At 36.5% G+C, this 23184-nt stretch overlaps 4 protein-coding genes across 5 annotated transcripts; 2 read left to right on the forward strand and 2 right to left on the reverse strand.

Moving 5' to 3' along the window:
* Window positions 1–9467: 9467 nt before the first annotated feature.
* On the forward strand, window positions 9468–11704 carry LOC133292513 (uncharacterized). The gene is made up of 2 exons (XM_061490927.1): window positions 9468–9633; window positions 10457–11704. Exon 2 carries the CDS (start codon window positions 10615–10617, stop codon window positions 11398–11400), a length of 786 nt encoding a protein of 261 aa, XP_061346911.1. The 5' UTR covers window positions 9468–9633; window positions 10457–10614; the 3' UTR covers window positions 11401–11704.
* A 1385-nt stretch (window positions 11705–13089) lies between these two features.
* On the reverse strand, window positions 13090–15109 carry LOC133292515 (remorin 1.4-like). Its single transcript, XM_061490930.1, has 5 exons — window positions 15025–15109; window positions 14510–14752; window positions 14112–14427; window positions 13898–13979; window positions 13090–13281 (listed from the first exon to the last, which is right to left on the reverse strand). Exons 2-5 carry the CDS (start codon window positions 14676–14678, stop codon window positions 13090–13092), a joined length of 759 nt encoding a protein of 252 aa, XP_061346914.1. The 5' UTR covers window positions 14679–14752; window positions 15025–15109.
* A 1626-nt stretch (window positions 15110–16735) lies between these two features.
* Window positions 16736–18505, forward strand: LOC133292517 (pentatricopeptide repeat-containing protein At2g22410, mitochondrial-like). 2 transcript variants are annotated; one of them, XM_061490933.1, is made up of 2 exons: window positions 16816–16985; window positions 17075–18505. In XM_061490933.1, exons 1-2 carry the CDS (start codon window positions 16905–16907, stop codon window positions 18287–18289), a joined length of 1296 nt encoding a protein of 431 aa, XP_061346917.1. In that variant the 5' UTR covers window positions 16816–16904; the 3' UTR covers window positions 18290–18505. The 2 variants fall into 2 exon arrangements, with proteins under 2 accessions (XP_061346916.1, XP_061346917.1); XM_061490932.1 differs by having other exon boundaries at window positions 16736–18505.
* A 185-nt stretch (window positions 18506–18690) lies between these two features.
* Window positions 18691–22592, reverse strand: LOC133292514 (probable leucine-rich repeat receptor-like protein kinase At1g35710). Its single transcript, XM_061490929.1, has 11 exons — window positions 22271–22592; window positions 21981–22128; window positions 21729–21800; window positions 21009–21080; window positions 20714–20785; window positions 20473–20616; window positions 20290–20370; window positions 20119–20190; window positions 19851–19922; window positions 19081–19152; window positions 18691–18999 (listed from the first exon to the last, which is right to left on the reverse strand). The coding sequence occupies exons 1-11, from the start codon at window positions 22362–22364 to the stop codon at window positions 18909–18911; spliced, it is 990 nt and encodes a 329-aa protein (XP_061346913.1). The 5' UTR covers window positions 22365–22592; the 3' UTR covers window positions 18691–18908.
* Window positions 22593–23184: the final 592 nt, after the last annotated feature.

Raw genomic sequence — 23184 nt, forward strand, 5'->3', positions numbered from 1 at the left:
CATCGTCTGGACGTTATGCGGAGACGTGAGATTTCTTGGAGACCGTACCTGGGTTTCGAAGGTCATCCACCACCTTCTGACACCGCCCGTAGATGGATCTCTGTCTGTCCACTTATTTGTTACCAGATCGTTGTCTATCAACATCGGACAATGCCTGGCGACAATGCCTGGCGATGGAATTGGTTGTTCAACTGCAGTAGACGGACAACAATCAAAGTCACCATCGACATCCGTATCCGATGACTCGCTATCTGGAACAAGACCTTCATCACGCTCTTCCTCGGAACTATCCGTACGCCAAGATGGATCGTACATGTCGTTGGCTGGAACCGCTTCATACAAAATTTCTTGGGTTGGTGGTGCAAGCGTTGGGGATGCGACCTCAACTTCCAGATTAACCTCGGGCACCATGTTTATGTCGATGATGTCAGTGCATGGATTGCTCGGTTGACTGCTGGATTGTCCACCGTAGTTGACTTCTGCATACAATTCAATAAATCTTGACTCGACGTGCTCAGAAGTGCTTGCATCTACTACTAACGTTACATCTTCATCGTCGACAATTTCCACACCAACCCATTGCACCGGGTTACCCGAGGCACATCTAGCGGTCAACCGAGCAAGAGTTTGACCACGTTCTAATCTTAACTTCTTGTATATTAACTTCTTCAGCTCGTGAAGATTGCATCTTGGGCTCATGCGAAACATTTTTGCATCACCTTCAAACACTTGCCCGTTTGGACCAAAGTATTTTCTTCCATTATAATAAACAGTTGCTATTAAATCATTCCTACCCTCACTCATCTTACAAAAATAGAAAAAAAACTAAGATTCAACAACAACACAAAAGTAGTAAACCTTAACATAAAAGGAAAAATATGGCACTGGTAGTTCATACCCGAAATGGAGTAATTTATAGATCATAATTCGCTAGGTGGGGTAGCAAATTAAGTATCATAATTTCGCTGTACCCCCTAGCGAATTAGTGGGGAGATGACACTTGGCAGATATTACATATTTCGCTACCAGTCATGCCAAAAATAACCACATAATTCGCTACCTAGTACAGCAAATTATGTGGGGAAGGGACACGTGGCCTGACTTTGAGTTGACATGAACTGACCCTTCTGCTGCATAATTCGCTATATAGGGTAGCGAATTACGTGTCCAACAGGGGTGTGACATGTGTCCAAAAGGTGACTGACCGGGCTGATCTTTTGACCACGTATTTCGCTACACTGTGTAGCGAAATACGTGGACCACTGAGGACGTGACACATCATCAGGCCTAATTCGCTGCACTGTGTAGCGAATTAGCCTCCGTGGAAGTTTGGGAATTTTTACTGTGCGCGTGGCATTATGGTAAATTTTATGATGAACAGTGACAAATTGGTCACTGTTCCGCATTTTGGTTGTGGCAGGGTTTATGCCTTTATGGCATCTTGTACTCATGTTAACCTTCTTTCTCTCGTCATGGCCTCACTCACTCTTCTATTCTTCACTGGCACCACCCACTTGTCTTGCAGCTCAAATAAGGCCCTGACCCACCTCAACTATTTACCTTTTTTGCCATTGCCATAGCAACAAAAACAGGTCGTTGCATACCCAAGAGTGGCACAAAGCTGGGGAAACTTGTGGGTATGATTGTAGCTATGGGGGTGTCTTCTGTAAAAATCCTCCAGTCTCACGTGCTGAGTATAGTGCTAAAATTTATATTTCTTAATTTAAAAAAAAAATCATTGCGATTATTTTGAAACTGAAAGAGTAGAACCGAAGAATTTATGAAAGTTTTAAGTCAAATGTAGTTTAATTAGTTCTTAATTTGAAAATGATTTTTAACATTATATATATACACTGTTATTGATATATAAGAAAACTCTGTCTACCAAAAAAAAGAAAGAAACAAAACTTGATACAATTGTTTCAGGTTATCTGAATTAGTAAGATTGAATTCAATGCTTCGTATAATTATTAGCCTTTTGTTTGTTCCATTCGCAACAGCTGGAGAAAGAGAGAGAGAAAGAGCACGTTTCATATCTCAACTCTTCGTCTTCCCTTTCAGATTCCTTGAAATTTCTCCTTCATCAGTAAATTCGAAAGCATAAGCGCCTTCTCTTAAATCCTGCACTTTAGCTAACTATCGGTAACATTTCTCCTTGCAATTAACGTATTTACTTATCATTTGGCTCAATGAAACATGTTGATATGTTATTTATCAGTATGCAAGTATGAAGTTGCATCTGAATCTGTTACTTAATTTTTTTTAGTAGATGAGTTTGTTAGATAACTAGTTAAGCTCGTAGAGTTTTCTGTTAGAAGCTGAAAGCTATTCAGTTAGTTAGTTTTGCTGAACTCTATGTGTATATATAGAGTAGTTCTTTGTATTAATTGTACTCATTTTTCATAATACAAGAAATATTTTTCAGATATGAATTCTCTCTTTAGTTTCCTTGTTTTTCCCTTGGGTTCTGATAAAACATGTTACTTGATGAAAAAGAAAAACAATACCCATGTTTATGAATTTGTCAATTGTAATGGGTTATAAACTTTTTAAACTTACTTCCAAACTTAATTGAATCTTCGCTTGACCAATATTTCTTCAACTTGCTTTACTATTTTTTTTGCCTCTCTCTTATTTTTTTTAGCTTTTCTCTTCTCTCTTTGTTTTTTGTTTGTTTGTAATTTTCATACAAAGATGGCAAAATTAGAAGGGACATAGACTGTTGATAATGGTGATGGCCCTCCGATGGTTGCTCTCGAAGCAAGGGCATCAAGAAATTTGGTGACTCTACCATGGGTCGAGGTGGAATGTTTACTCCTCAAACGGGAGATGGTTGAAGAGCGAGAGATTGAGGCTCGACGGCGCCTGGTTACTCAGAGTGCTCATTAGGCAATAGTTGAAAGAGAGTTGGAGAGATTAAGAGCTGCTCTTAGGGAAGCTGAGACAAAGATTCAAGTCTTAACTCAACTATTGGAGGATGAGACCGCTCCTTAGATTGACTTAATTTTGACACCACAGAGTAGGGGTGTTCATAAACCGATCCAAACCGCAAAAACCGAACCGAAAAACCTAAAACCGAAATAACCGAAAACCGAAAACCGAAAAAAACCGAAAAATTTTACTGGATTGGATCGGTTTTCGGTTTGGATGTTGAAAACCGATCCAAACTTATTTTCTACCAAATTGGGCCTATCCCAAATAATAGTCCAAAGTTATAAACCCACCCATTAGCCCATCAGCTTTGAAGTGAAACCCAAAAAAATTCTAAACCTAATTCATCCAAACTTACTCTCTGGCAGTGCAGTTGCATATGTGGGTGAGGGTCTTGCCGTCGTTTTGCTCTCTCAGTCTCTCACCACCATATCATTTGCATCTTCCTGTCTATTTCGCTATCCTCAGTCGTCGCTTCCTCAACATTGCTGCACTTATGTTCTTCCATAACTAAGGTCATTGCCCATTGGTCTTCACCGTTTGTTTTTATATTTCATCTATGTTGAGAGCTTTTTTAAAAATAAAAAAATAAAATTCATTCTAAGCGTTCGTTTTTTCGTTGTATATATATACAGAGCAAAATAAAAGAAAGTCATTGCCCATTGATTTATTTTGCTCTGCACTTATATTTAAAATGTTGTATATACAACTCTACAACTGTGTTTTTCGTTGTTTCGCTCTGATTCATTTTTTGGGTTCGTTTTTTCTTTCTTCTATTATACAAATCTTATGGTGGTGAATAATATAAATTGCATCTTTCATATTCTATTTGTAATCGTTATTAGCATATGATTTCTAAAAGATTTTAGTGATTTGCCACTAATTGTTTAGTCCCCCAAGTTTTGTTCTTCCACTAATCAGTTAAGTACGTTTGAAATGTTTTGAAACATCCTCATTTTTTCTAAAAATAATTCTTATAAGTTTTGTTTTTTTGGCTTTTCAAAAAACCGAAAACCGATCCAATCCAAACCGAAAAAAATTGGATCGGATCGGATTTGAAAAAAAAATCAAACCGATCGGATGATGTAATGACCAAACCGAAGGAATTGGATCAGATGGTTTTTTGTTTCAAAACCGATCCAATCCAGACCGCGAACACCCCTACCACAGAGAGCTTTGTGGCTGTCATATGACTTACGAGTTGGTGTGGGGTGCAGTAACTTGTCCTTCTATTTACTCTCCTTTCTAAAAACGCTTTGCTTATCATTATATATATATATTTTTTATTTTGCACAATAGTGTTTCTTTGTATCTACTTCTACTATCAGAACTTGTCGGTTCTACGTAGCATTGTGTTATCGTGACAATATCTATGTGTTGCACCTATTACAGAATATGGAAAAATTACTCTTATGTTGTATAAGAGTAGTTTTATTTCCTACACACTCATCGAAAATCGTGATATTCATTTTTTTTTCTTTAAATGGCGGATCCCGTCACATATGTGTCACAACATGAGAGAAGATCTCTCCTTCAACATAAGATTAAATAAATCCTACAGAATAAACTTTAAGATATTTGTACCTTGTTAAAATTGCTTCGCATTTCATTTTCAATTATTCTCTTGTCAACTCCATGATGTGCCAGGGTATAGTTATTGTGTGTATTTACTTTTTTTGTTTTGCCTTGCTACATGATAAGAGTATAGTCCTAAAATATCTATTTCTTATTTTATTTTTTAAAAAAAATATTTCTACCAATCTACAATGTTCTAGTATTCAGATTGGCAAGATGTTACGATTGGTTTGAATTGAAAACAAAGTTATTGGTTGATTGGATAATTTGATGAAAATAAATAAATTATGGAGTATGTTGTGCTGTGATCATAGTAATATAAATATCCATGGTTGATGATGTTTATTTATATCGTGTTTTGGATTTAGTGCATTTGAAGTTTTGCGAGTAATTTTTGGATAGGAAATTAGGAATAGCTTATCATATTTCAATAAATATTACACATTCTATATTAGAAATGCATTAACATCTTAAAAAATATCTTTATGTACATTAACTCTTATATATAATGTCTAAAAGGTAATGTGGTATTCGCTTTTTTTTTTCTTTGTACATTGTGGTATTCGTTTTAAAGTTATTTAAAAGTGTCGCAAATGGATTTCTTGAACTACCAAAGAAAAGGCTCTAGTGATATGAGGAAGCGGATCAAGCATCGTTACTTGGGAGACGACATGAGCATATTGTTCATTCAGTCCTTTAAGAAACCTCACTGTTTGATCTTGATCTCTGTGTCTCCTTACCATTTCAATCATACCACAATTACAAGGAACTGCACAATGGCATATAGGAAGAGGACAAAGATTGTCCAATTCGTCCCATAAAGTTTTCAATCCAGTAAAATAATCTGTTATATCATTTCACCTTGTTGAAGCTTGTATACATCTTGAATTTCAGAAAGTTAAAATATATCATATTGGCTAAAACGATTCTTGAGATCAATCCACACATCAGAAGCCTTATCCATCCAGAGAATGGATTTTTTCAATCGAAGGACTCATTGCTTTATGAATCCAAGCTAAGACCATTGTGTTGCAACGTTGCCACGCAACATACAAAGGATCAGCAATGCCTGGTGAAACAATTGTTCCATCAACGAATCTGAGCTTATTTTTAGACAGAAGTGTCATGCTCATGACTCTTGCCCAGGTGTGATAGTTCTTTCCCTCCAATGGAGGACTGACAAGAACAAGAGAAGTATTCTCGTTTGCATGTAGGTAGAAACGATGTCCAGGATTCGTAAGATATTATGGAATTTGATTTGCCATCTTGAACAAAGAACAATGAAGAAATGCAATCACAGAATGAAGAATGCAAATCTTGAATTACAGTGGAATAATGGTTACCAGAGCCTTTGAAGCTCTGGTATCATATTACAAATGGAAAGTTGGAAGTGGGAGAGAAAAGAGAGAATCTAAAGATTGATTCATTGTCTGAAAAATGTGAAAATGAAACTTATACTGTATCAAAGAAATCTAACTGATTTTTTGCAGAGTCATATGGCTCTTTCAGATCTGTGTCCTATATGTAATCAGTCCAGTGAAACTATCCTTCATACTATTCGCGACTGCCCACAATCAAAGGAAGTATATGGTGCATGATAATGCCTCATATAAATCAGCGTGAATTTTTCAACCTCAACCTGCACAATTGGATCATTTCTAATTTAGACAGCTCAAAGGATTGGGGGATGGGGTTGGACTGGCCTCTTTTATTTGGAATCTTAGCCTGGAAAATTTGAAAATGTAGGAATTCTTGGGTTTTTGAAGGTGATCGCCAAAATGCTTATTCACTTGTCCGTTCAGCAATTGGTTTCAGAGATAGTGTCGCTCTTACAACTAACCCTGTTTTTGGAGTGGGCAATCAACCAAGGAATCAGATAGAGAGATTGGTTGCTTGGTGTTGTCCTCCTGTGGATTGGGTTAAGCTTAATGTTGATGGTGCATGTGATGCTAATGGTACTAGGACTGGGTGTGGAGGAGTTTTTCGCGATGCCTCAGGAACTTGGATCGTCGGATTCTGTAAAAATTTAGGCTCAGGTACAGTTTTGCATGCTGAGTTATGGGCTTGCTTGGTTGGTTTGGAGCTAGCTTGGGATAAAGGTTTTAGGCAAGTTTGGCTCGAAGGAGATTCTCTTTCAGCTCAACAGCTCATTACAAATAGGTGCCACCATGATTACCCTGCGGCTAATTTGGTGAATCGTATTCGAAATTTGATGCAGCGAGATTGATAGATTTATATGTCTCACATTCACCGTGAAGGAAATAGAGTAGTGGACTTTCTAGCCTCTTACTCTTATGGTTTCTCTTGGGTAATTCAGGAATTTGATAGTCCACCGTCAGGTTGTATTGATCGTCTGTATGGTGACACTATAGGTGTTCATTGGTCTAGGCTTTGTGCCTAGTTTCTTTTTGTTATGTTTTTGTTTTAATTTCCTATTATTTCCAAAAAAAAATAAAAAAAATCTAACTGATTAAATACAATATACATCACGTGGGTTCTTTCAACTTTATAACTGAAGAGAGAGTGACATGGCTCCTTTTATCTTTATATGTAGGTTTATCAGCATCTGCATTTACATCCAATAATAATTACTTAAACACCATATGAACAATAGCCTTTATCGTAGTCGGTTCCTAATTTCCTTTCGCTCCACCACTGGCTAAGAGAGAGACCATTGCACATTTTCCCTCTGAGTTACGATAAAAAAAGGGCTAATCAAAATCACTGTAAATAAAAAAATCGACGTAAGTAAAAAACAAAAAAAATAAGCTCAAGGAATTTCTTAAGAACAAAACTAAGCTACCCATTACATATATTTTCCCCTTACCCCGTTTGTTTTTATTGCATTTATGTTATGGGTCTTATAACGGTTATGTTGTAGGAAAAATGATTGTGTAATGTTATAGTGGTTCGTTTTGCGTGCCGTAATTTTCTTTTTTTCTTCAAAAAGTGTGGGCCCCACAAAATGTTGTGTGTAAAAAAGTTTGTTGTGTCATGTTAAATGACAAATACAAACCCTGTATGTTATTTGTTTTATTTTTTGAAAATAAAGTATTCATTTCGTCTTTGATTTAAAAAAAGAGTTTGATGTTTGTCATTTTAAATGACATAAGTTATATTATTTTAGGAGAGAGATAGACATCAGGAATAAAACTCATGGGAGAGAAAATAAGTGATTTTTTAATTTAAATTTTAAATAAAAAATATTATTATGTATCTGTCTCTCTCTCTTTAATTGACATAACTTTATGGGTGTGCATGACAACCATTCTATTCTCTAGCACTGTTTCTGAAAAGAAACAATTCTTTTATATTTCTGTTCCTTGGAACAATTTCTGAGAAAAAAAATGTGTTTGATAACATGTTCTATTTTTATTCATAGAATGAGAATTGCGTTTGATAACATAACAAATAATATAATAAAAATAATTCCTATTAAATGTAAAAAAAAATTCGGATCATCACTTTCCTTTCCATATGGTGTGGTTGTGGTGGTGGCGGCGGGTGGCATGGTGGTGGTGGTGGTGGCGGCGGTGACGTGGTGGTGGTTGTGACGGCAATGGCTGTAGCGATGGCGGTGATAGTGGTGGGGATGGTGGTGGTGGAGGTGACGGCAGTGACTGCGACAATGGTAGTGGGGATGGGGGTTGGTGGCATATGAGGTTGGTGGCATTGGTGGCGGCAACAATAGTAGCGGTGGCATGGTGGTGGTGGTTGTGATGGCATCATGGAGGTGGTGGTGGTGGTGGTTGCGGGGGTGACGGTGGTGGTAGGTGATAGTGGTGGTGGTGTAATGGTGGCGATGGTGACGGTAGTGACTGTGACGATGGTAGTGGTGGTGACGATAGTGGCTGCGACGATTGTGGTGGTGGTTGGTGGCGGTGTCGGTGGTGGCTGCAGCAATGATAGTGGTGGTGATGGTAGCGGCGACGTTGTGGTGGTGGTAGTGGTGGCGATGGTGGTGGTGGTAGTGGCGTGGTGATGGTGGCGGTGGCGTCAGTGATTGCGATGATGGTGGTGGTGGTGATGGTGGTGGTGGCGGTGACGGTGATAGTGGTGGTGGTGGTTGCAGCGGTGGTAGTTGTCGTGGTAGTGATGGGTGAAGGTGGTGGTGATGGTGGCGGTGACATCATGTGGTGGGGGGTGCTCACGACAACACTAATGGTACGACGGCGGGGGCGACGATGATGACGGTGGTCGTATTGGGAAGATGGTGGTGGTGGTGGTGTTGGTATAGATGGAGAGTAACTAAGAGAGATGTGTGTCTCTCTTTTTGTGCCCGAAAATAAAAAGCAGAATTTTTTTGATTATTTTTTCTGTTCCCCAGCATAAAAATTAATCTGGTTCATCCCGGGAACAAAAAAATAAACCGGTTTTACCAAATGAGTTTTTTATCCATTTTTGTTCCCGGGAAGAGAAATTAAAAAAAAAAAAAATTATTCCGGGAAAGTTGTCATGCGCACCCTATGTCATTGAAGATGAAAAACAATTTTTCATTAAAAAAATGAGGGGGGATATTTTGACTACCAAAAGTGTCCACTACCACCTTACTACCTATCAAATCACTATTGGATCAAAGAGAGAGAATGTTAAAAAAAATTTGAAGAGAGAGAAAATGTTAAACCAATGATGATTAGATAGGTAGTAAGGTGATAGTGAAAACTTTTGGTAGTCAAAATATCTTCCTTCTAAAAAATTACTTTCACTAGTAGTTAAGAGTACAAATATTATAAATCCGTGGAATACGCAGAATTGACCGGCAACTCCGTTATGTTCTGTTTCTTATTCGTTTCAGCTGTGACCATTGACCAATTAGAATTAGGCAATGCCAGCCTCGTTCTCTTTTCAGTTTTCACTTCTCAAACCGAAACTAACAAAAACCCCTCTTACGACGTCGTTTCCCCCCTTCTCCTCATATAATTCACCACTTTCTTCCTCTTCCGCTTGTTCATGCCATTCGCAACAGCTGAAGAGAGAGAGAGAGAGAGAGAGAGACCGATCTTCCTCTATCGATCTCTACTCTTTCCTCTCCGCCTTTTCAGATTCTTTGAAATTTTTGTTTCATCGCGAAACTCGAAAGTGAAAACGCATTCGATTGGCTCTCAAATCCCACACTTTACGCTGACGGTGAGATTTTTCCTTGCAATTTGCGTTTTAACCTTTACAATCTGGATTTCAGGTCCCGTGCCTAGCTTTTGATTTCACTATTTGGTTAGTTTTGGCGGAATAAGAAGAAGATAATGTGAATTAGGTCTTGTTAATCGAATTATACTTTCATTTATAGATCTCGACGTTTTGTTTGTTTAATCTTAACTTATCGTTACGATTGGGAATGAAGTTTGTACAGAGAAGCTTATGATGCTATTTCAAAAGTTTTACTCATTGATAATGTGTTAGAAACGAGATTACTCTTTGTTGAGTTAAAAGCTGTTGATCAATCATGGGGATTGTGTTCATTGTGTTCTTCTGAACTGAAAACGACATGTTTGCAATGTGAAACAAACACCTAATATGTAATTTAAAAGCTGGTGTACTGGCAGGATTATGGTTTTGCGGTATGGTAATGTTGATTGGACCTAGTCACCTATGCCATACAGCACACACGCTATGTAACTCATTCAGTTTTTTTAGTTTTTGACATTTTCCCCAGAATAATGCAAGGATTCACCATATAAACTCTTTCTTTCTGCGCAGCCGATTTCGTTTTTTAGAACTATATTTTGTAGTGGCATGGTGCGATGATATGATACTCTTTCGTGGCTGTAACTTGACAATTTCTGATAAAGACTTGGTCTGGTTTATTGAAATTTCGGAATGAATTTAATCATATTTTTCTTACTGATTATGCTTCTTAGGAATGACGATACAGAACTGTCAACAACTGCATCGGTATTTTTATTTTTTCATATTTTAGATTTGTTGCTTGCTAATAATACCATTTTTTGTGTAGATTTTGATTGAGATTGAAAGGGCTTGGTAGTCAACAGGGAAAGAGTAACTGCAGTGGCTCAGTTTCACGGGAAAGTGATTCTTTTGTTGAACAATGGCTTATATGCTGATATTTCAGTGATTACTGCCTTTGCATTGTAAATTTGTTCATTTTTCATTATGTGGAATTTTGCATCAAATGCCCTTACATGCCTTAGAGTGAAAAGAAGCTCCAAAGAGCTCAGTCAAAGTTGTGCAGAGTGCTCAGATGATGAGGTCTGCTCTAATGGCAGCAGAGATGAAGGGCTGGAATGCCCAATATGTTGGGAATCCTTCAACATAGTTGAGAACGTGCCTTACGTCTTATGGTGTGGTCACACCCTCTGTAAAAATTGCATCCTAGGACTTCAGTGGGCTATGATGAAATTTCCTACTCAACGAATCAAGATTCCGTTCTTCATTTCTTGTCCATGGTGCCACATGTTATCAGTACGATTTGTTTACAAGGGAAATCTTAAATATCCTTGCAAGAACTACTTCCTTCTTTGGATGGTTGAGAGCCTGAATGGTGATAGACATAAGATCGTTTCAACTTGTGTGGACAGCCAACCAATTTGGTCTCCCAAGTGCAACCTTCTGGGAAGTCAAGCTACTAATTGTAATCTTAGAAGGGCCTCAGTAAGTCATCGTTCTAGACTGTTGGGATCTAACAGTGATGTTGGTGTCAGTGATGGAGAGAGACACTACTTTTCCCTTCACAAATCTCTGGATTTCTTCATTCACTTTACATCCAAGTTCCCCTTGGTCATCATTTTCCTTCTGATAGCCTTTTTTGCCATTCCCTGCAGTGTTGTTATTTTAATCCTTTACTTGCTAGTCACTATTCTTTTTGCTATCCCATCATTCCTTGTCTTGTACTTTGCATGCCCTACGATCCAGAGGCTGATAACAGAAATAACTTCTTGAGATGTAGCCTCCCTTCAACAGACAATTGCAGCATGCCAATCCAACTTCTACAAATTCACTGTATACCTTTGTATTGATTGTTCTACCTTAATTTCGTTTTTAGTTATTTTTAGGTTTTAATATCTCTATGTTTCTTTTTTCTTTTTTTTAATTTTTATGCCTTTTTCATATGAACTTTAAGTTGAAAATCTTGAGAGGAACTTTATTTTGTGGCCGTTGTAATTTGATTTTTAATTCGTTTTCCTCCTGAAGTGGGTGATTAACTATTGTACAGAGAACCAGTTTGACATACTGAAAATTTTAAAATGACTATGTTTATGTGATTACTTGTTGAAAATATGTTTCATGCAATATCTAAGTCCAGGCTTGACTTGGAGTTGATCCTACATATCATTTTGGCTTATGTTTTTCTTGTTCATTACCAAAATGGTTTGAAAAATTGTCATATGCTTCATTTTGTATCTCAAACTAATAACTTGTATAGGGGATTGTCTCTTGTTTCAGCATTTTTGATCATGCCCATGCATTTTCATATAAAATCAAGGGTAAATTACACTTCCCAAGAGATGCTTAAAGTACACTCCCTTTCCTTGAGAGATTAAATGTGCTACGCTTTAGTTATTTTTAATCTGAACGAGCCTTTTCAGGATAGTTTTTCTATCTCCATGTCATCTGCTGCTAGTTTTCAATCCTTACCGTGGACTTTGAGACTTTAGAAGATGAAGATTTTGGATTGCATTAAACTTCATTTCATCTTCTGAAGTCCTAAAGTCAATAATAGGGCCTTCAAAATTAGCTGTCAATAACACTGAGAGATGCATAGAGAGGAAAAATAGCCATGGGTGGCTCATTCATTGTTTCTCATTACTACTAAGTTTGTTTACATTAAAAGGGACTAAAATGTTAAAAAATTTATCTATCTCTCACGAAAGGAGAGTACAATTTTTCAAAATTGAAGGGAGGACAGTGAATTGGGCATCTTTCAAGGGAGGAAAGTATAGTTTAACCTAAAATCAATACCACTTGTAGATAATTAATAGGATACTTTTGACGTAGGTTGTAGTTTCATACCCTAGCCTGTTGGAGAGGTGTGGTTATGGTGCAGGTACTTAGCACCTATATCAGACGGCACAGGGGCAAGGGATCAAAGTTAGGAGTTTCTAATATGAATTTCTATTTGTAGGATAATTGCAGTTTCGACTTTAGTTATGTGCATAAACAGGGTGGATATAGCAATTTTGGTATCCGATCCATGCTTCTTATCTGGATTCTCTTAAATTAGATACATTTTTTTAATTATTATTTTTTCGTTCTAGTGATGTCAAATTCCAATGTGTGCGGCTTTCTTTCCACTTTAACACGTCTTAAGTGCTGAAAGTGAGAACTGAAGGGAGCAGTAGCTTGATTAAGCACATAACCTCTGAACCATAATATGATTAATTTGTTATTCTCTTAAAATAAAGTTGACGCTCGAACTGTGGTGGTAATGTGTAGCAAAACGGAAACCTTTAGCAAGAAAAACTGGAACTAATTTACACAAGAAGTAGGGTTTAAGTTTAGAGTTTTTATTTTTCCAATTTTTATCGGAAGAAGTCTTGTTTACCTAGAAATGGAGACTAAGAGTTATAGATTGAACCACCAAACAAATACTTAGATATCAAACCCAGTAATGTTACATAATTGGTGATCTCAGAAGCAGAAAAAAATCCCTGGTAGCTTGCCTGTTTTTCGAATTTCCTTTGCCTTCTCATTTGCTTTCAGCTCTTCATTCTTTCGGCTTTTTTCTGCCTTGTTTCTCGCTCCTCGTGCAATTTGTTCTATATATGTCATCTTAACTCGAAAGTTCTCCAAAGCTTCCAGCCTTCTCCGCTCAAGTTTACTCTGCAGTTTCACAAGTTCGAGATTAAGCACTTCATAGTTGCATGACAAGTCTCTTCTCCTACCACTTTCACTTTGATGTCTATGTCAATCATTTTTTTATTTTTTATTTTTTTATTTAAAGTGAGTCCCACCCCTTTTTCTTTCTGTAAAAAACTTAAATTTTTCATACAACATGAGAAATTGCAAGCCCATAATTTTATGGCCTAAATTTTTATTCCCTAGAACATTTTTCAGCTCTGTCAATTTTCGATTTAGATGACATTTGATTACAGTGACTACATTGAACATATATGGTTAAGTAAATGATTTAATTTAAAACGTTTTAAAAAATAAGGACTATATTAATACGAGCTGAAAATATAAGGACTAAGGTTTCTATTTTGCTTCACATTTGAAGAGATATCATGTTATAAGCAGTTTGATGAATCACATTCTGATATGCTGTCTCCTATCAAAGTATATGTGGGGAGGAGCAACCAGCTTCAGCACAATAAGTCCATTCATCAAACAACTTGAAGCATGATATATACTATTAGAATGTGTATTGCACAATAGAATCCTCCAAAACTAAATTAAGTCTAATTTCAGTTAGGTATAAAGAATGGCAGTGTCAAACCTCCTCCTTAGTTAGCTTGAATCTGGCTTTCATCTTTTTCTTGTTTTCCCATGAATCTATTGTCTCTTTCAACTGCTCGTACCTGACAGTTTTTTTTGTCATGAGTATATAAACTGCATGCAATGCATGAATCAAGGGATGGTAGTATTTATTCAAGTTTTGATTGAGAAAAGTTTCTTTGGTAGAAATTCAATGCAATATAACATCCAAGTACCTTTCTCTGATCTTTTCGAGCTCGGTTCTCTCCCATTCATCTGCTTTTGTATCTCCAATGCTTGGTCTGGTTGGAGTCTGTGTTTCAGTACCAGTTGTAGGAGTTGAAGTCTGCCTGATTGGTGGAGGAGGAGGAGGAGGTGGTGGTGGAGGAGGAACTTTTGGTGTTGGGGTCTCAGGTTTTTTATCAGATAAAGTTGAAGTCCTTTTCATTGATGGTGTAGGGGTAATGACCTCTTCTGGCTTCTTTTCATCTTCATCTGTAACTGAGGATATTGGCACCTTTTTAACTTGATCATCTTTATATCTGAATGAACCTGAACATGATGCATTATAAGTTCACTATATATTAGAATTGTAAATATTTTAATTAGTGGTGTTTTATGTTCTCATCCTTACCTGAGAATCGCTTGGATGCACTACCAAGTAGTGAAATTGGAGATTTTGTGCCATCCACCTTGCTTTTGGTCTTGGTCAATGAGGCTTCCGGGGTCTCACTTTTCTGTTCAAAGGACTCTTTCAAATTAATTGCAAATGTAGCAGCAGCTACTGCAGCAGCATGCTCCATTCCTGTGGAGTCATAATCAGGACTCGTTTTCCTTGCAAACAGTTTCTGGAACCAATTCTGGACCTTTTTCTTTTCTGCAGAAAATTGTCACCGAGAGTTTTTTAACAAATTGCCTCATTGATTTTTTAGCCAAAAACTGATAAAAATGTAAGAGAATAGTCTCATTGATGTGTTTCAATCTTTGGTCAAATGGAATATATCCTTTTTTCTTTCTTTCTTTTTTGTCCCTTGTTATGGTTAATGGTTACAGCATATCACAAATTCTCAACTCCTTCCCTTTTTCCTCTTCATGATGACACATGTCTTACCTAATAGGCTAATACAGATAATGAGATTAAAACGTTACCTTTGAAAGATTGAGTTTTCTGTATTGGTACTTTCAGATCCCTGGTGCCACCAAGACCAGCTTTGTCCTCCTCCGCACCAGTAAATTTCACCCTAACCAAAGTATTATGTAAATGGATGATAATTATGAGGGCCTTTAGTTGTTTGTGGTTTTATACACTAAGTAAAAATATATTAGTTGAAGAAAGAAATTACTTTATTCAGCTACTATTAGTTTATGCAAGCATCCAACTATTGTCAGAAAGCAAAGAGACCGTGTAAAAGAGAAACGAAGATAATCTTATGTATAATAATATTGTTGATTAGACAACTGAGTTCTCAAAGGGCTTCATATATTCAATTTTTTGCAAACTAACCTTGATAACATAGCTAATGAAATCTTGTTACCATAGTCATATATATGGTACATAGAAAACAGAAACCTCTCCTAAGATTTCAGTTCATCCAGATATATGATTTGCATGAAATTGCAATACATGTTTACCATCCAAGATGTTTAGAGTGAAAAGCCACGAGAACTAACCTCATTTGATTCAATATATTCTCCATTGTACAGGACAAATTCTGTTCTCAAGTTTACCGATAGGTGCTCTTATTTGAAAGAGAAGAAACCTTGGAAAGGAAACTTTATTTGGTTTTGTCATGAGCTGCTATTAGGAGGAAGGAAAGGTAGGTGAAATATACTTTGCATGTGATATCTGGTTTGGAACTCTTAAAGTGCCTTGTGAGGGAAAACATGTATTCTTTTCTTCATTGAATACTTGGCTTTTCTTATTTGAACTTCTTGACCACATTTTCCAATTCATATTTCTCTGCTTGACGAATCTCAATTTGAGTTTTCTAGCAAACACAACCTCAAATAAGGATGGAATAAACCATCGCTTTCTATTATGTCTTCAGCATATTTGGATGCACCCCACACACACACACACACCCAAAAAAAAAAAAAAAAAAAAACTATATAACAAGCTGGAATGCATTTAAAAAGTAGTCACATTTCAATCGTTTCCTGATTTGTTCTTTATAGAAAGTTTCGTAGAACTTTTCTTCTCCTTTCTTGGAAAAATATATTGAAAAAGAGGGCTTGCATGAGATGGACATTGCGTATCACTTCAGTTTGGTACTTAATGAAATAATGAAATATCCAAGTTTAAGGCACACCCATTTTTTTTTTCTTCATCGGGTCCATCATAACATTTTTTTTTATGGATAACACTTATGTTCAAATCTATGACTTCAGTCACACTACTCAAATTATTTACCACTAATGACTTAGGGTCTCCCATAACCTTTGTTATTTTGGGGTGAGAAATTAAATCCAAATTTCGTACATCACTTTGTTATCCAAAATCTGAAAGAAAAAATATAGATAATGAAATGCTGCTAAAATTTGTGACAATCTATTTAAAATTATTCATTTATTTATATGTATTTGTTATACAAATATTTTATATGTAATATTTATTTTCAAGAATAATCTTATTTCATTAAAGAATGATACATAGTTAGATAATAGAGTATTTTTAATTTTATTTTTTAACTTTTTGTACCTTCAATGTATCTAAGTTAAATTCAAAAATGGGAAAAGTAAAACTGATCTTTAAATGTGTATGATGGGGAAAACAAATAGATGTGAATAAAATTACAGCGTGTTAGCAAATGCACAGATAGATGATAGATGAATGGGGGTAATTTGAATGCAGTTCCTTCCCATGTCAAGTTGCAGCAAGAGAAGCTTAGTACTATTGGAGAAGTGCAAGAACATGAAGCAACTCAAGCAAGCACATGCACAAGTATTCACCTCTGGCCTTGATAACAATACCTTTGCTCTGAGCAGGGTTTTGGCTTTCTGTTCACACCCTCATCAGGGAAGCCTCATCTATGCATGCAGAGTCTTTGAACGCATTCAGCAACCCACAGTTTGCATATGCAACACCATCATCAAAGCTTTCTTGCTACATGGTAAGCTCAACAGCACCATCCATGTGTTCATCAACATGTTGCACAGTGGCTTGAGCCCTGATAACTACACCATCCCTTATGTGTTGAAGGCTTGTGCAGCGCTTTCAAGTTTTTCTTTGGGGAAAATGATTCATGGGTATTGTTCAAAATTGGGTCTTGTGTTTGATATCTTCGTGGGTAATAGCTTGATGGCCATGTACTCTGTGTCTGGTGATATGGTTGCTGCAAGACACGTGTTTGATGAAATTCCTAGCCTAAGTGCAGTGTCTTGGACTGTGATGATCTCGGGATATGCAAAGATGGGTGATGTTGATTCAGCTAGATTTTTCTTTGATGAAGCACCTGAGAAAGATAGGGGAATATGGGGTGCCATGATTTCTGGGTATGTGCAAAATAATTGCTTCAAGGAAGGTCTTTATTTGTTTCGTTTGATGCAGTTGACTGATACTGTGCCAGATGAGTCTATATTTGTAAGCATTCTTTCAGCTTGTGCTCATCTGGGGGCTTTGGATATTGGCATTTGGATCCATAGATATTTGAGTCGACAAAGGCTACCATTGAGCATTCGTTTGAGTACTAGTTTATTAGACATGTATGCTAAATGTGGGAACTTGGACTTGGCTAAAAGATTATTCGATTCGATGCCAGAGAGAGACATTGTATGTTGGAATGCTATGATTTCTGGTATGGCAATACATGGAGATGGAATAAGTGCACTCGAGCTGTTTTCAGATATGGAAAAGATTGGGATAAAGCCTGATGATATAACATTCGTATCTCTTTTTAGTGCTTGTAGTTATTCAGGAATGGCATATGAAGGTTTGCAGTTGTTAGATAAAATGTGTAATGTGTACAAAATTGAGCCTAAGAGTGAACATTATGGTTGTCTAGTTGACTTACTAAGCCGAGCTGGGCTCTTTGAAGAAGCTATGGTTTTGATGAGAAGAATAAACAATACATGGAATGGCTCTGAAGAGACATTGGCTTGGAGAGCATTTCTGAGTGCATGCTGCAATCATGGACAAGGTCAACTGGCTGAACTTGCAGCTGAAAGACTCTTACGGTTAGAGAATCACAGTGGGGTCTATGTTTTACTCTCTAATTTGTATGCAGCTTCTGGGAAACATACTGATGTTAGAAGGGTGAGGGATATGATGAAAAACAAAGGGGCAGACAAGGCACCAGGTTGCAGCTCAGTTGAGATTGATGGGGTTGTCACTGAGTTCATTGCTGGTGAAAAAACGCATCCACAAATGGCAGAAATAAACTCAGTTTTGGAGAAGATGCATATGCAGTTAGACTAGAATAATTAGATAACTCAGGGTTCAACCAGCTTCTCTTAGCTAGTGGAATAATTGCAACAATCATTCTAGCGGTCCATCAACCATGTCGTTTGTCACAGAATGAACATCCAAAACATCGTTTAACACAGGGAACCAGACACACGGAATTTGAAACTACAAAATGAGATACTCCCAAGGCCAAAACGCTGAAATAAAAAATCAATTTGTAGCATTTAACATGTCCATTATACTTATGCTGGGAAATTCAATATTTACCCTTCATTAGTCATGTGTTTAATTTGGTTTTTCTACTCTAAACAGTTGCAATTTTTTTTTTCTCTCTTAAAAATCAATCTAAATCAAAACACACAAGCATTTGTTGGGGAGGGGACTCCTCGTGTAATTTGATGGTGATATCAAGAGTCCAAAACTATCTATAGTACAATCAACTCTTAGTCTTAGAGTCGTGAAAAGCTCATAAATCGTGAACGTAAAACTATTGTTTATTGATGATGACCACACAAAATAGACAAAAATTGAATTATCTATTTGGCTATTTCATTGAGATGATAAGAGGAACTATTGTTTCAATAATTATACACGTAAATTTCCTTGGAAAAAAAAAATATCTTGATTTTCATTAAACAAGGAAGTCAGCATCAGAAACTTCAAGCACTTTATGCAAACCAATGGGGTTGACACCAGGCCGGAATGCATTTCCCTCAATGTACCTACCAAGAGCATACCATTACTCAGTTCAATGAACAAGATAATAGGTGATTTTACTTAAACTCTGTTTGTTGGAAACTCACATTTCTTTCAAAAATGGATGCTTATAAAAGGGTTCAGGAATTCTCCCTGAAAACTGGTTGTGATCCAAGTACCTGAAATAAAATATTAAAAAAAATCTTGAAATTGCCAACACTTCACAGAGGTGCCAAAAATATTTCTTGCTAGTATCTAAGAACATATTTGTCAGTCTAACTAGCAGAGGGCAAGGAACCATAGAAATTCCCATCTCCATTTTCCACATCACGACAGAATTCCGAGCCCAAGTATAGTTTAAACCTCATATTAGCACGTTAAGCCAATAATTTGTCAGTGGAGAGTTAATAAATGACAGCAAGTAAAACACGAGTTTCTTGTTCTTATATTGCATTAGAGAACTCGACGCCTAAAAGTAAGGTATTTAAGTATATTTATAGGTCTCAAGACAAGAAGGGCAGATCCACATTTGCATCAACTTTTATATGACCTCTATAAGCTGATATTGCAAAGGTGTCCATGCCATTGGATTTTCAGTGATAATTTACAATATATCAGTCATCAAGGAACGTTTTTATAAACCATAGGATAAATGCATAAATATTATGAAGCAAATGTAAAATAAATTAAAAAACATTATTATTGTAACAAAATACAAAAATCAACTGCTTTGAAAATAAATAAATAAATAAATCCAGAGTCCCTGTTTGACACACAATGCTCGTAATGTATATTCCAATCAACTGCTATTCAGAAAGTATGCTTCAACAACTAATCCAGCAAACTATCTAAGAATTAGGGTGAAAGACAGACTTACAAGTATGTCAATTTAGGAATATGAGCAAGGCTAGATGGTATAGCTCCTGACATTTTGTTGTAGGACAGGTACCTGCCTCCAACAAACAATCAACACTTTATGGAAATTCCAAGGAATAATAGATAGGTCTTGAAACAGCAACATTATTGTTTGGAAATACTCTCTCTCATGCGCACGCACGCGCACTCACTCTCTCTGAGGGAGAGAAAGAGTAGGGAGGAAGAGCAATAAGTGGTACAGAGGGAAAGAAGAGAAAAGCGATACTCACAAGATTTCAAGACTAGATAAGTTAGCAAGTTGAGCAGGTATTCCTCCAGTAAAATAATTATTGTTAAGATATCTGGTTATCAGAACAAAACTTGTTAATATCTAGACCACTGCATTTTACTTAAGATCAAGAGGTAATGTCCGGGGAAATAATTCACCAGCAAGAACTTACAGATTGCGTAGAGCTGGAAAGCAACCTTCAAATCGAATGAGTTCCCTTATGGTACCCACCAAATGATTATTACCAACATCCCTACAAACATAACAGTATTACAATGGGGCACAATTAATGTGAGATTAAGATATAAATAGTCTTTTCTGTAGTAGGAGATTCTTAAAAGGATTTGAATATTACAAGTGCCGAAGGTTTGGTAGAGTTCCTAATTCTGGAGGTATTCTACCAATTAAACGATTTTCATGAAGATAAAGGTAGCGAAGGTCTGGAAGATTCGCTAGCTCCTTGGGGATTTCTCCTTTGAAACTATTGAAGCTAAGGTACCTGCATAAGATATGATATCTCAATTGTAAATAAAATAACAAATGGGGAAAGAAAGACTAAAAAGTCCAAAGTTACCAGGAAGGTAAAAGTTACTCACAGATGTGTCAAACTTTTAAGCTCCCCAATTTCTGGAGGAATTGCATCCTGTAGTTTGTTCCACCTCAAATTTCTGGAAGGAAACACAGGCCAGTAATAAACCACATAGTTCAAATAATAGAACAAAAATTATCAGAAAATCATCAATTGTTTCCTTAAAAGCAGTGGAAAAAGTATAATCTTCATAAATCAAAAACAGTTATTGGCATGAAAAACTTGTCAGTCATTTTATGAAAATATCAGAACAAAATGCAAAGAGAGAAACCAAAGTTGAAGAGGGATTATAAAATTCATACAGTATTTTAAGACGCTTCAACCGTCCAATTTGAGGTGGAATAGGCCCAGTCAACTTGTTATTATGGAGATCCCTGCCATAACCACACAGTAATTCAATTCATAAGAGCTTGAAAGGAAGCGGCAAAATGGAAGTACTTAAATGTTACAAATGTTGTAATTTAAAATGAAGAAAAGAAAACCAAAGGTAGATAAACTGTAAGCGAACAATACATCATCTTAACATGCGTATCTTAATCTCCCATTTGAATTTGTACAACTGATAAACAAATGCAAAAACAGACCACAGTTATTCACCTTTGTGAATATATTATTCACAATCATTTTAGTTAACAAAGAATCTTCTGCTGATGCACATATGCTCCATCTCTCTCTCTACACTAAATCATTCACAGTTGTGTATGCACATTAAAAGTCATCAGAGTAAAAAGTACTTGGACTTCAATCATATATCGTACCAGATAGACTAAATTCATGGTCCACCACAACAACTATTCAAATATGCTATTGTACTGTGAAGGGTTTATCATTTGCCAACCAATTAAAATCCATGTGATTATGCAAGATTACGTGAAAAAAATACAATTATAACCCTCCATACTGGCCTCTCTAACATCCAATTCCAACACAAACGTAGGTACTAGGCAATAACACATATTTCTCAAGCTATTTCAAGTATCAAAAATTAGTGTGTAACATAAATTTTGAAGGAAGATAATTACAGCCGTGTAAGATCCAACAAGCTGGTTACTGCAGTAGGAAAAGGTCCAACAATCGACACCGCATACACCTCACTGCAAATAAAAAGATACCAATACCAATTACACCAATGTCACTCCTCAAATCATGGCAATAAAATTGGACTTAAAAAACAATTTTTTTTCCAGATAGCATAACAATCGAATCAGTTCCAGAAAACAAAATTAAAACTAAAAAAACAATTCAAATGAAGAAGTTTGGGATACAATGCTCACAGCTCGGTGACAACGCGATAATCACCAACAGTGGAACAAGTAACACCAGACCACGGAGGAAGATCCCCATCTCCACAAGGATCATCTCCAACCCAAGCATACACCACCCTCCAACCAAGAGAAGCCTTGATCTCATTCAAAGCCTTAACTGCAAAATTCCAAAAATAAAATAAAATTCATAAACGATTTCGACCCTTCACGTGAAAAAGCGAAAACGACAACCCCATGAACGGAATCGGAGAAAAGTTAAGAGAAAACGACATGGGTCGGTGTGAGGTGGGTAACGTTACCGTCACGCTTGAGGGTCTTGCAGTGCGCAAGGTTGGGAATTGACAGAGCTAAAACAAGGATGAGGGACAGTAAAATAAAGGGTATCCGCGCCATTTTGAGGGCGCTTCAAGAAAGCCTTGTCACTCTAAAATCGCTTTCTTATTTTGTTCTTCGGAGACTGCAAAAGGTTCCTCGTAGATCTGAACTGTTATCAACGAGTGTGATGTTTCTCTCTCTTTACTGTGTGAGTAATTCAGATTTTGCAAATTTGGGATTTGAGAGAGAGAGAGAAAAAAAAAAAATAGTGTCGGGATTTTGGTGATTGATTAATTGAAGTTGAGACTCAGCGAACGCGGCATCGAGTTGAATCTCACATCCACTAGTCGGCACTGAAGTTTTATGCTATTTTTTTTTTTTTTCATACACACACTCTCTCGTATTTATTTGCAATTATTATTTTATTATAATGGATTTTGGCCTGTTTTGTTGGTGATTGGCTATGACTTTGTACCATGTTTTGGTCCTTATATTGCAAAATATGGGCACATTTCATGAATTATTCTCTCTCTCTCATTTTTTTTTGTTGACTTGATAATAAGTCATAAGTGACCCCTTTTCCAATGTGTGTAGAATGTATATACTAGTAGATTCAGTCATCTTTTCAGTCATTTTTTTTTTTTTTTGGAATCCAGCTACATGGATGTTTTAGTTCAAAATACAGATGGGGAATGGATATAATTTTTTTCTTTTTCGGTGAACATAATGGATATAATTTTTAAAATAAGAAGAAGTCGGTTTAATTAATGCTAACAGAAGGTTAGTGTAATTATCTCAAAAAAAATTGTTTGTTTTATTTTAGTAGCAAGAATTTTGGTGGGGAAGAAGGATAAATAACATATTGGACTATTAAAAACATCTCATTCTCATTCTCATT

The sequence above is a fragment of the Gastrolobium bilobum genome, unplaced genomic scaffold (assembly GCF_033153095.1).
Source record: "Gastrolobium bilobum isolate Gb01-03AN ecotype WA unplaced genomic scaffold, APGP_CSIRO_Gbil_v1 utg11696, whole genome shotgun sequence".
In the NCBI taxonomy this organism is placed as follows: domain Eukaryota; kingdom Viridiplantae; phylum Streptophyta; class Magnoliopsida; order Fabales; family Fabaceae; genus Gastrolobium; species Gastrolobium bilobum.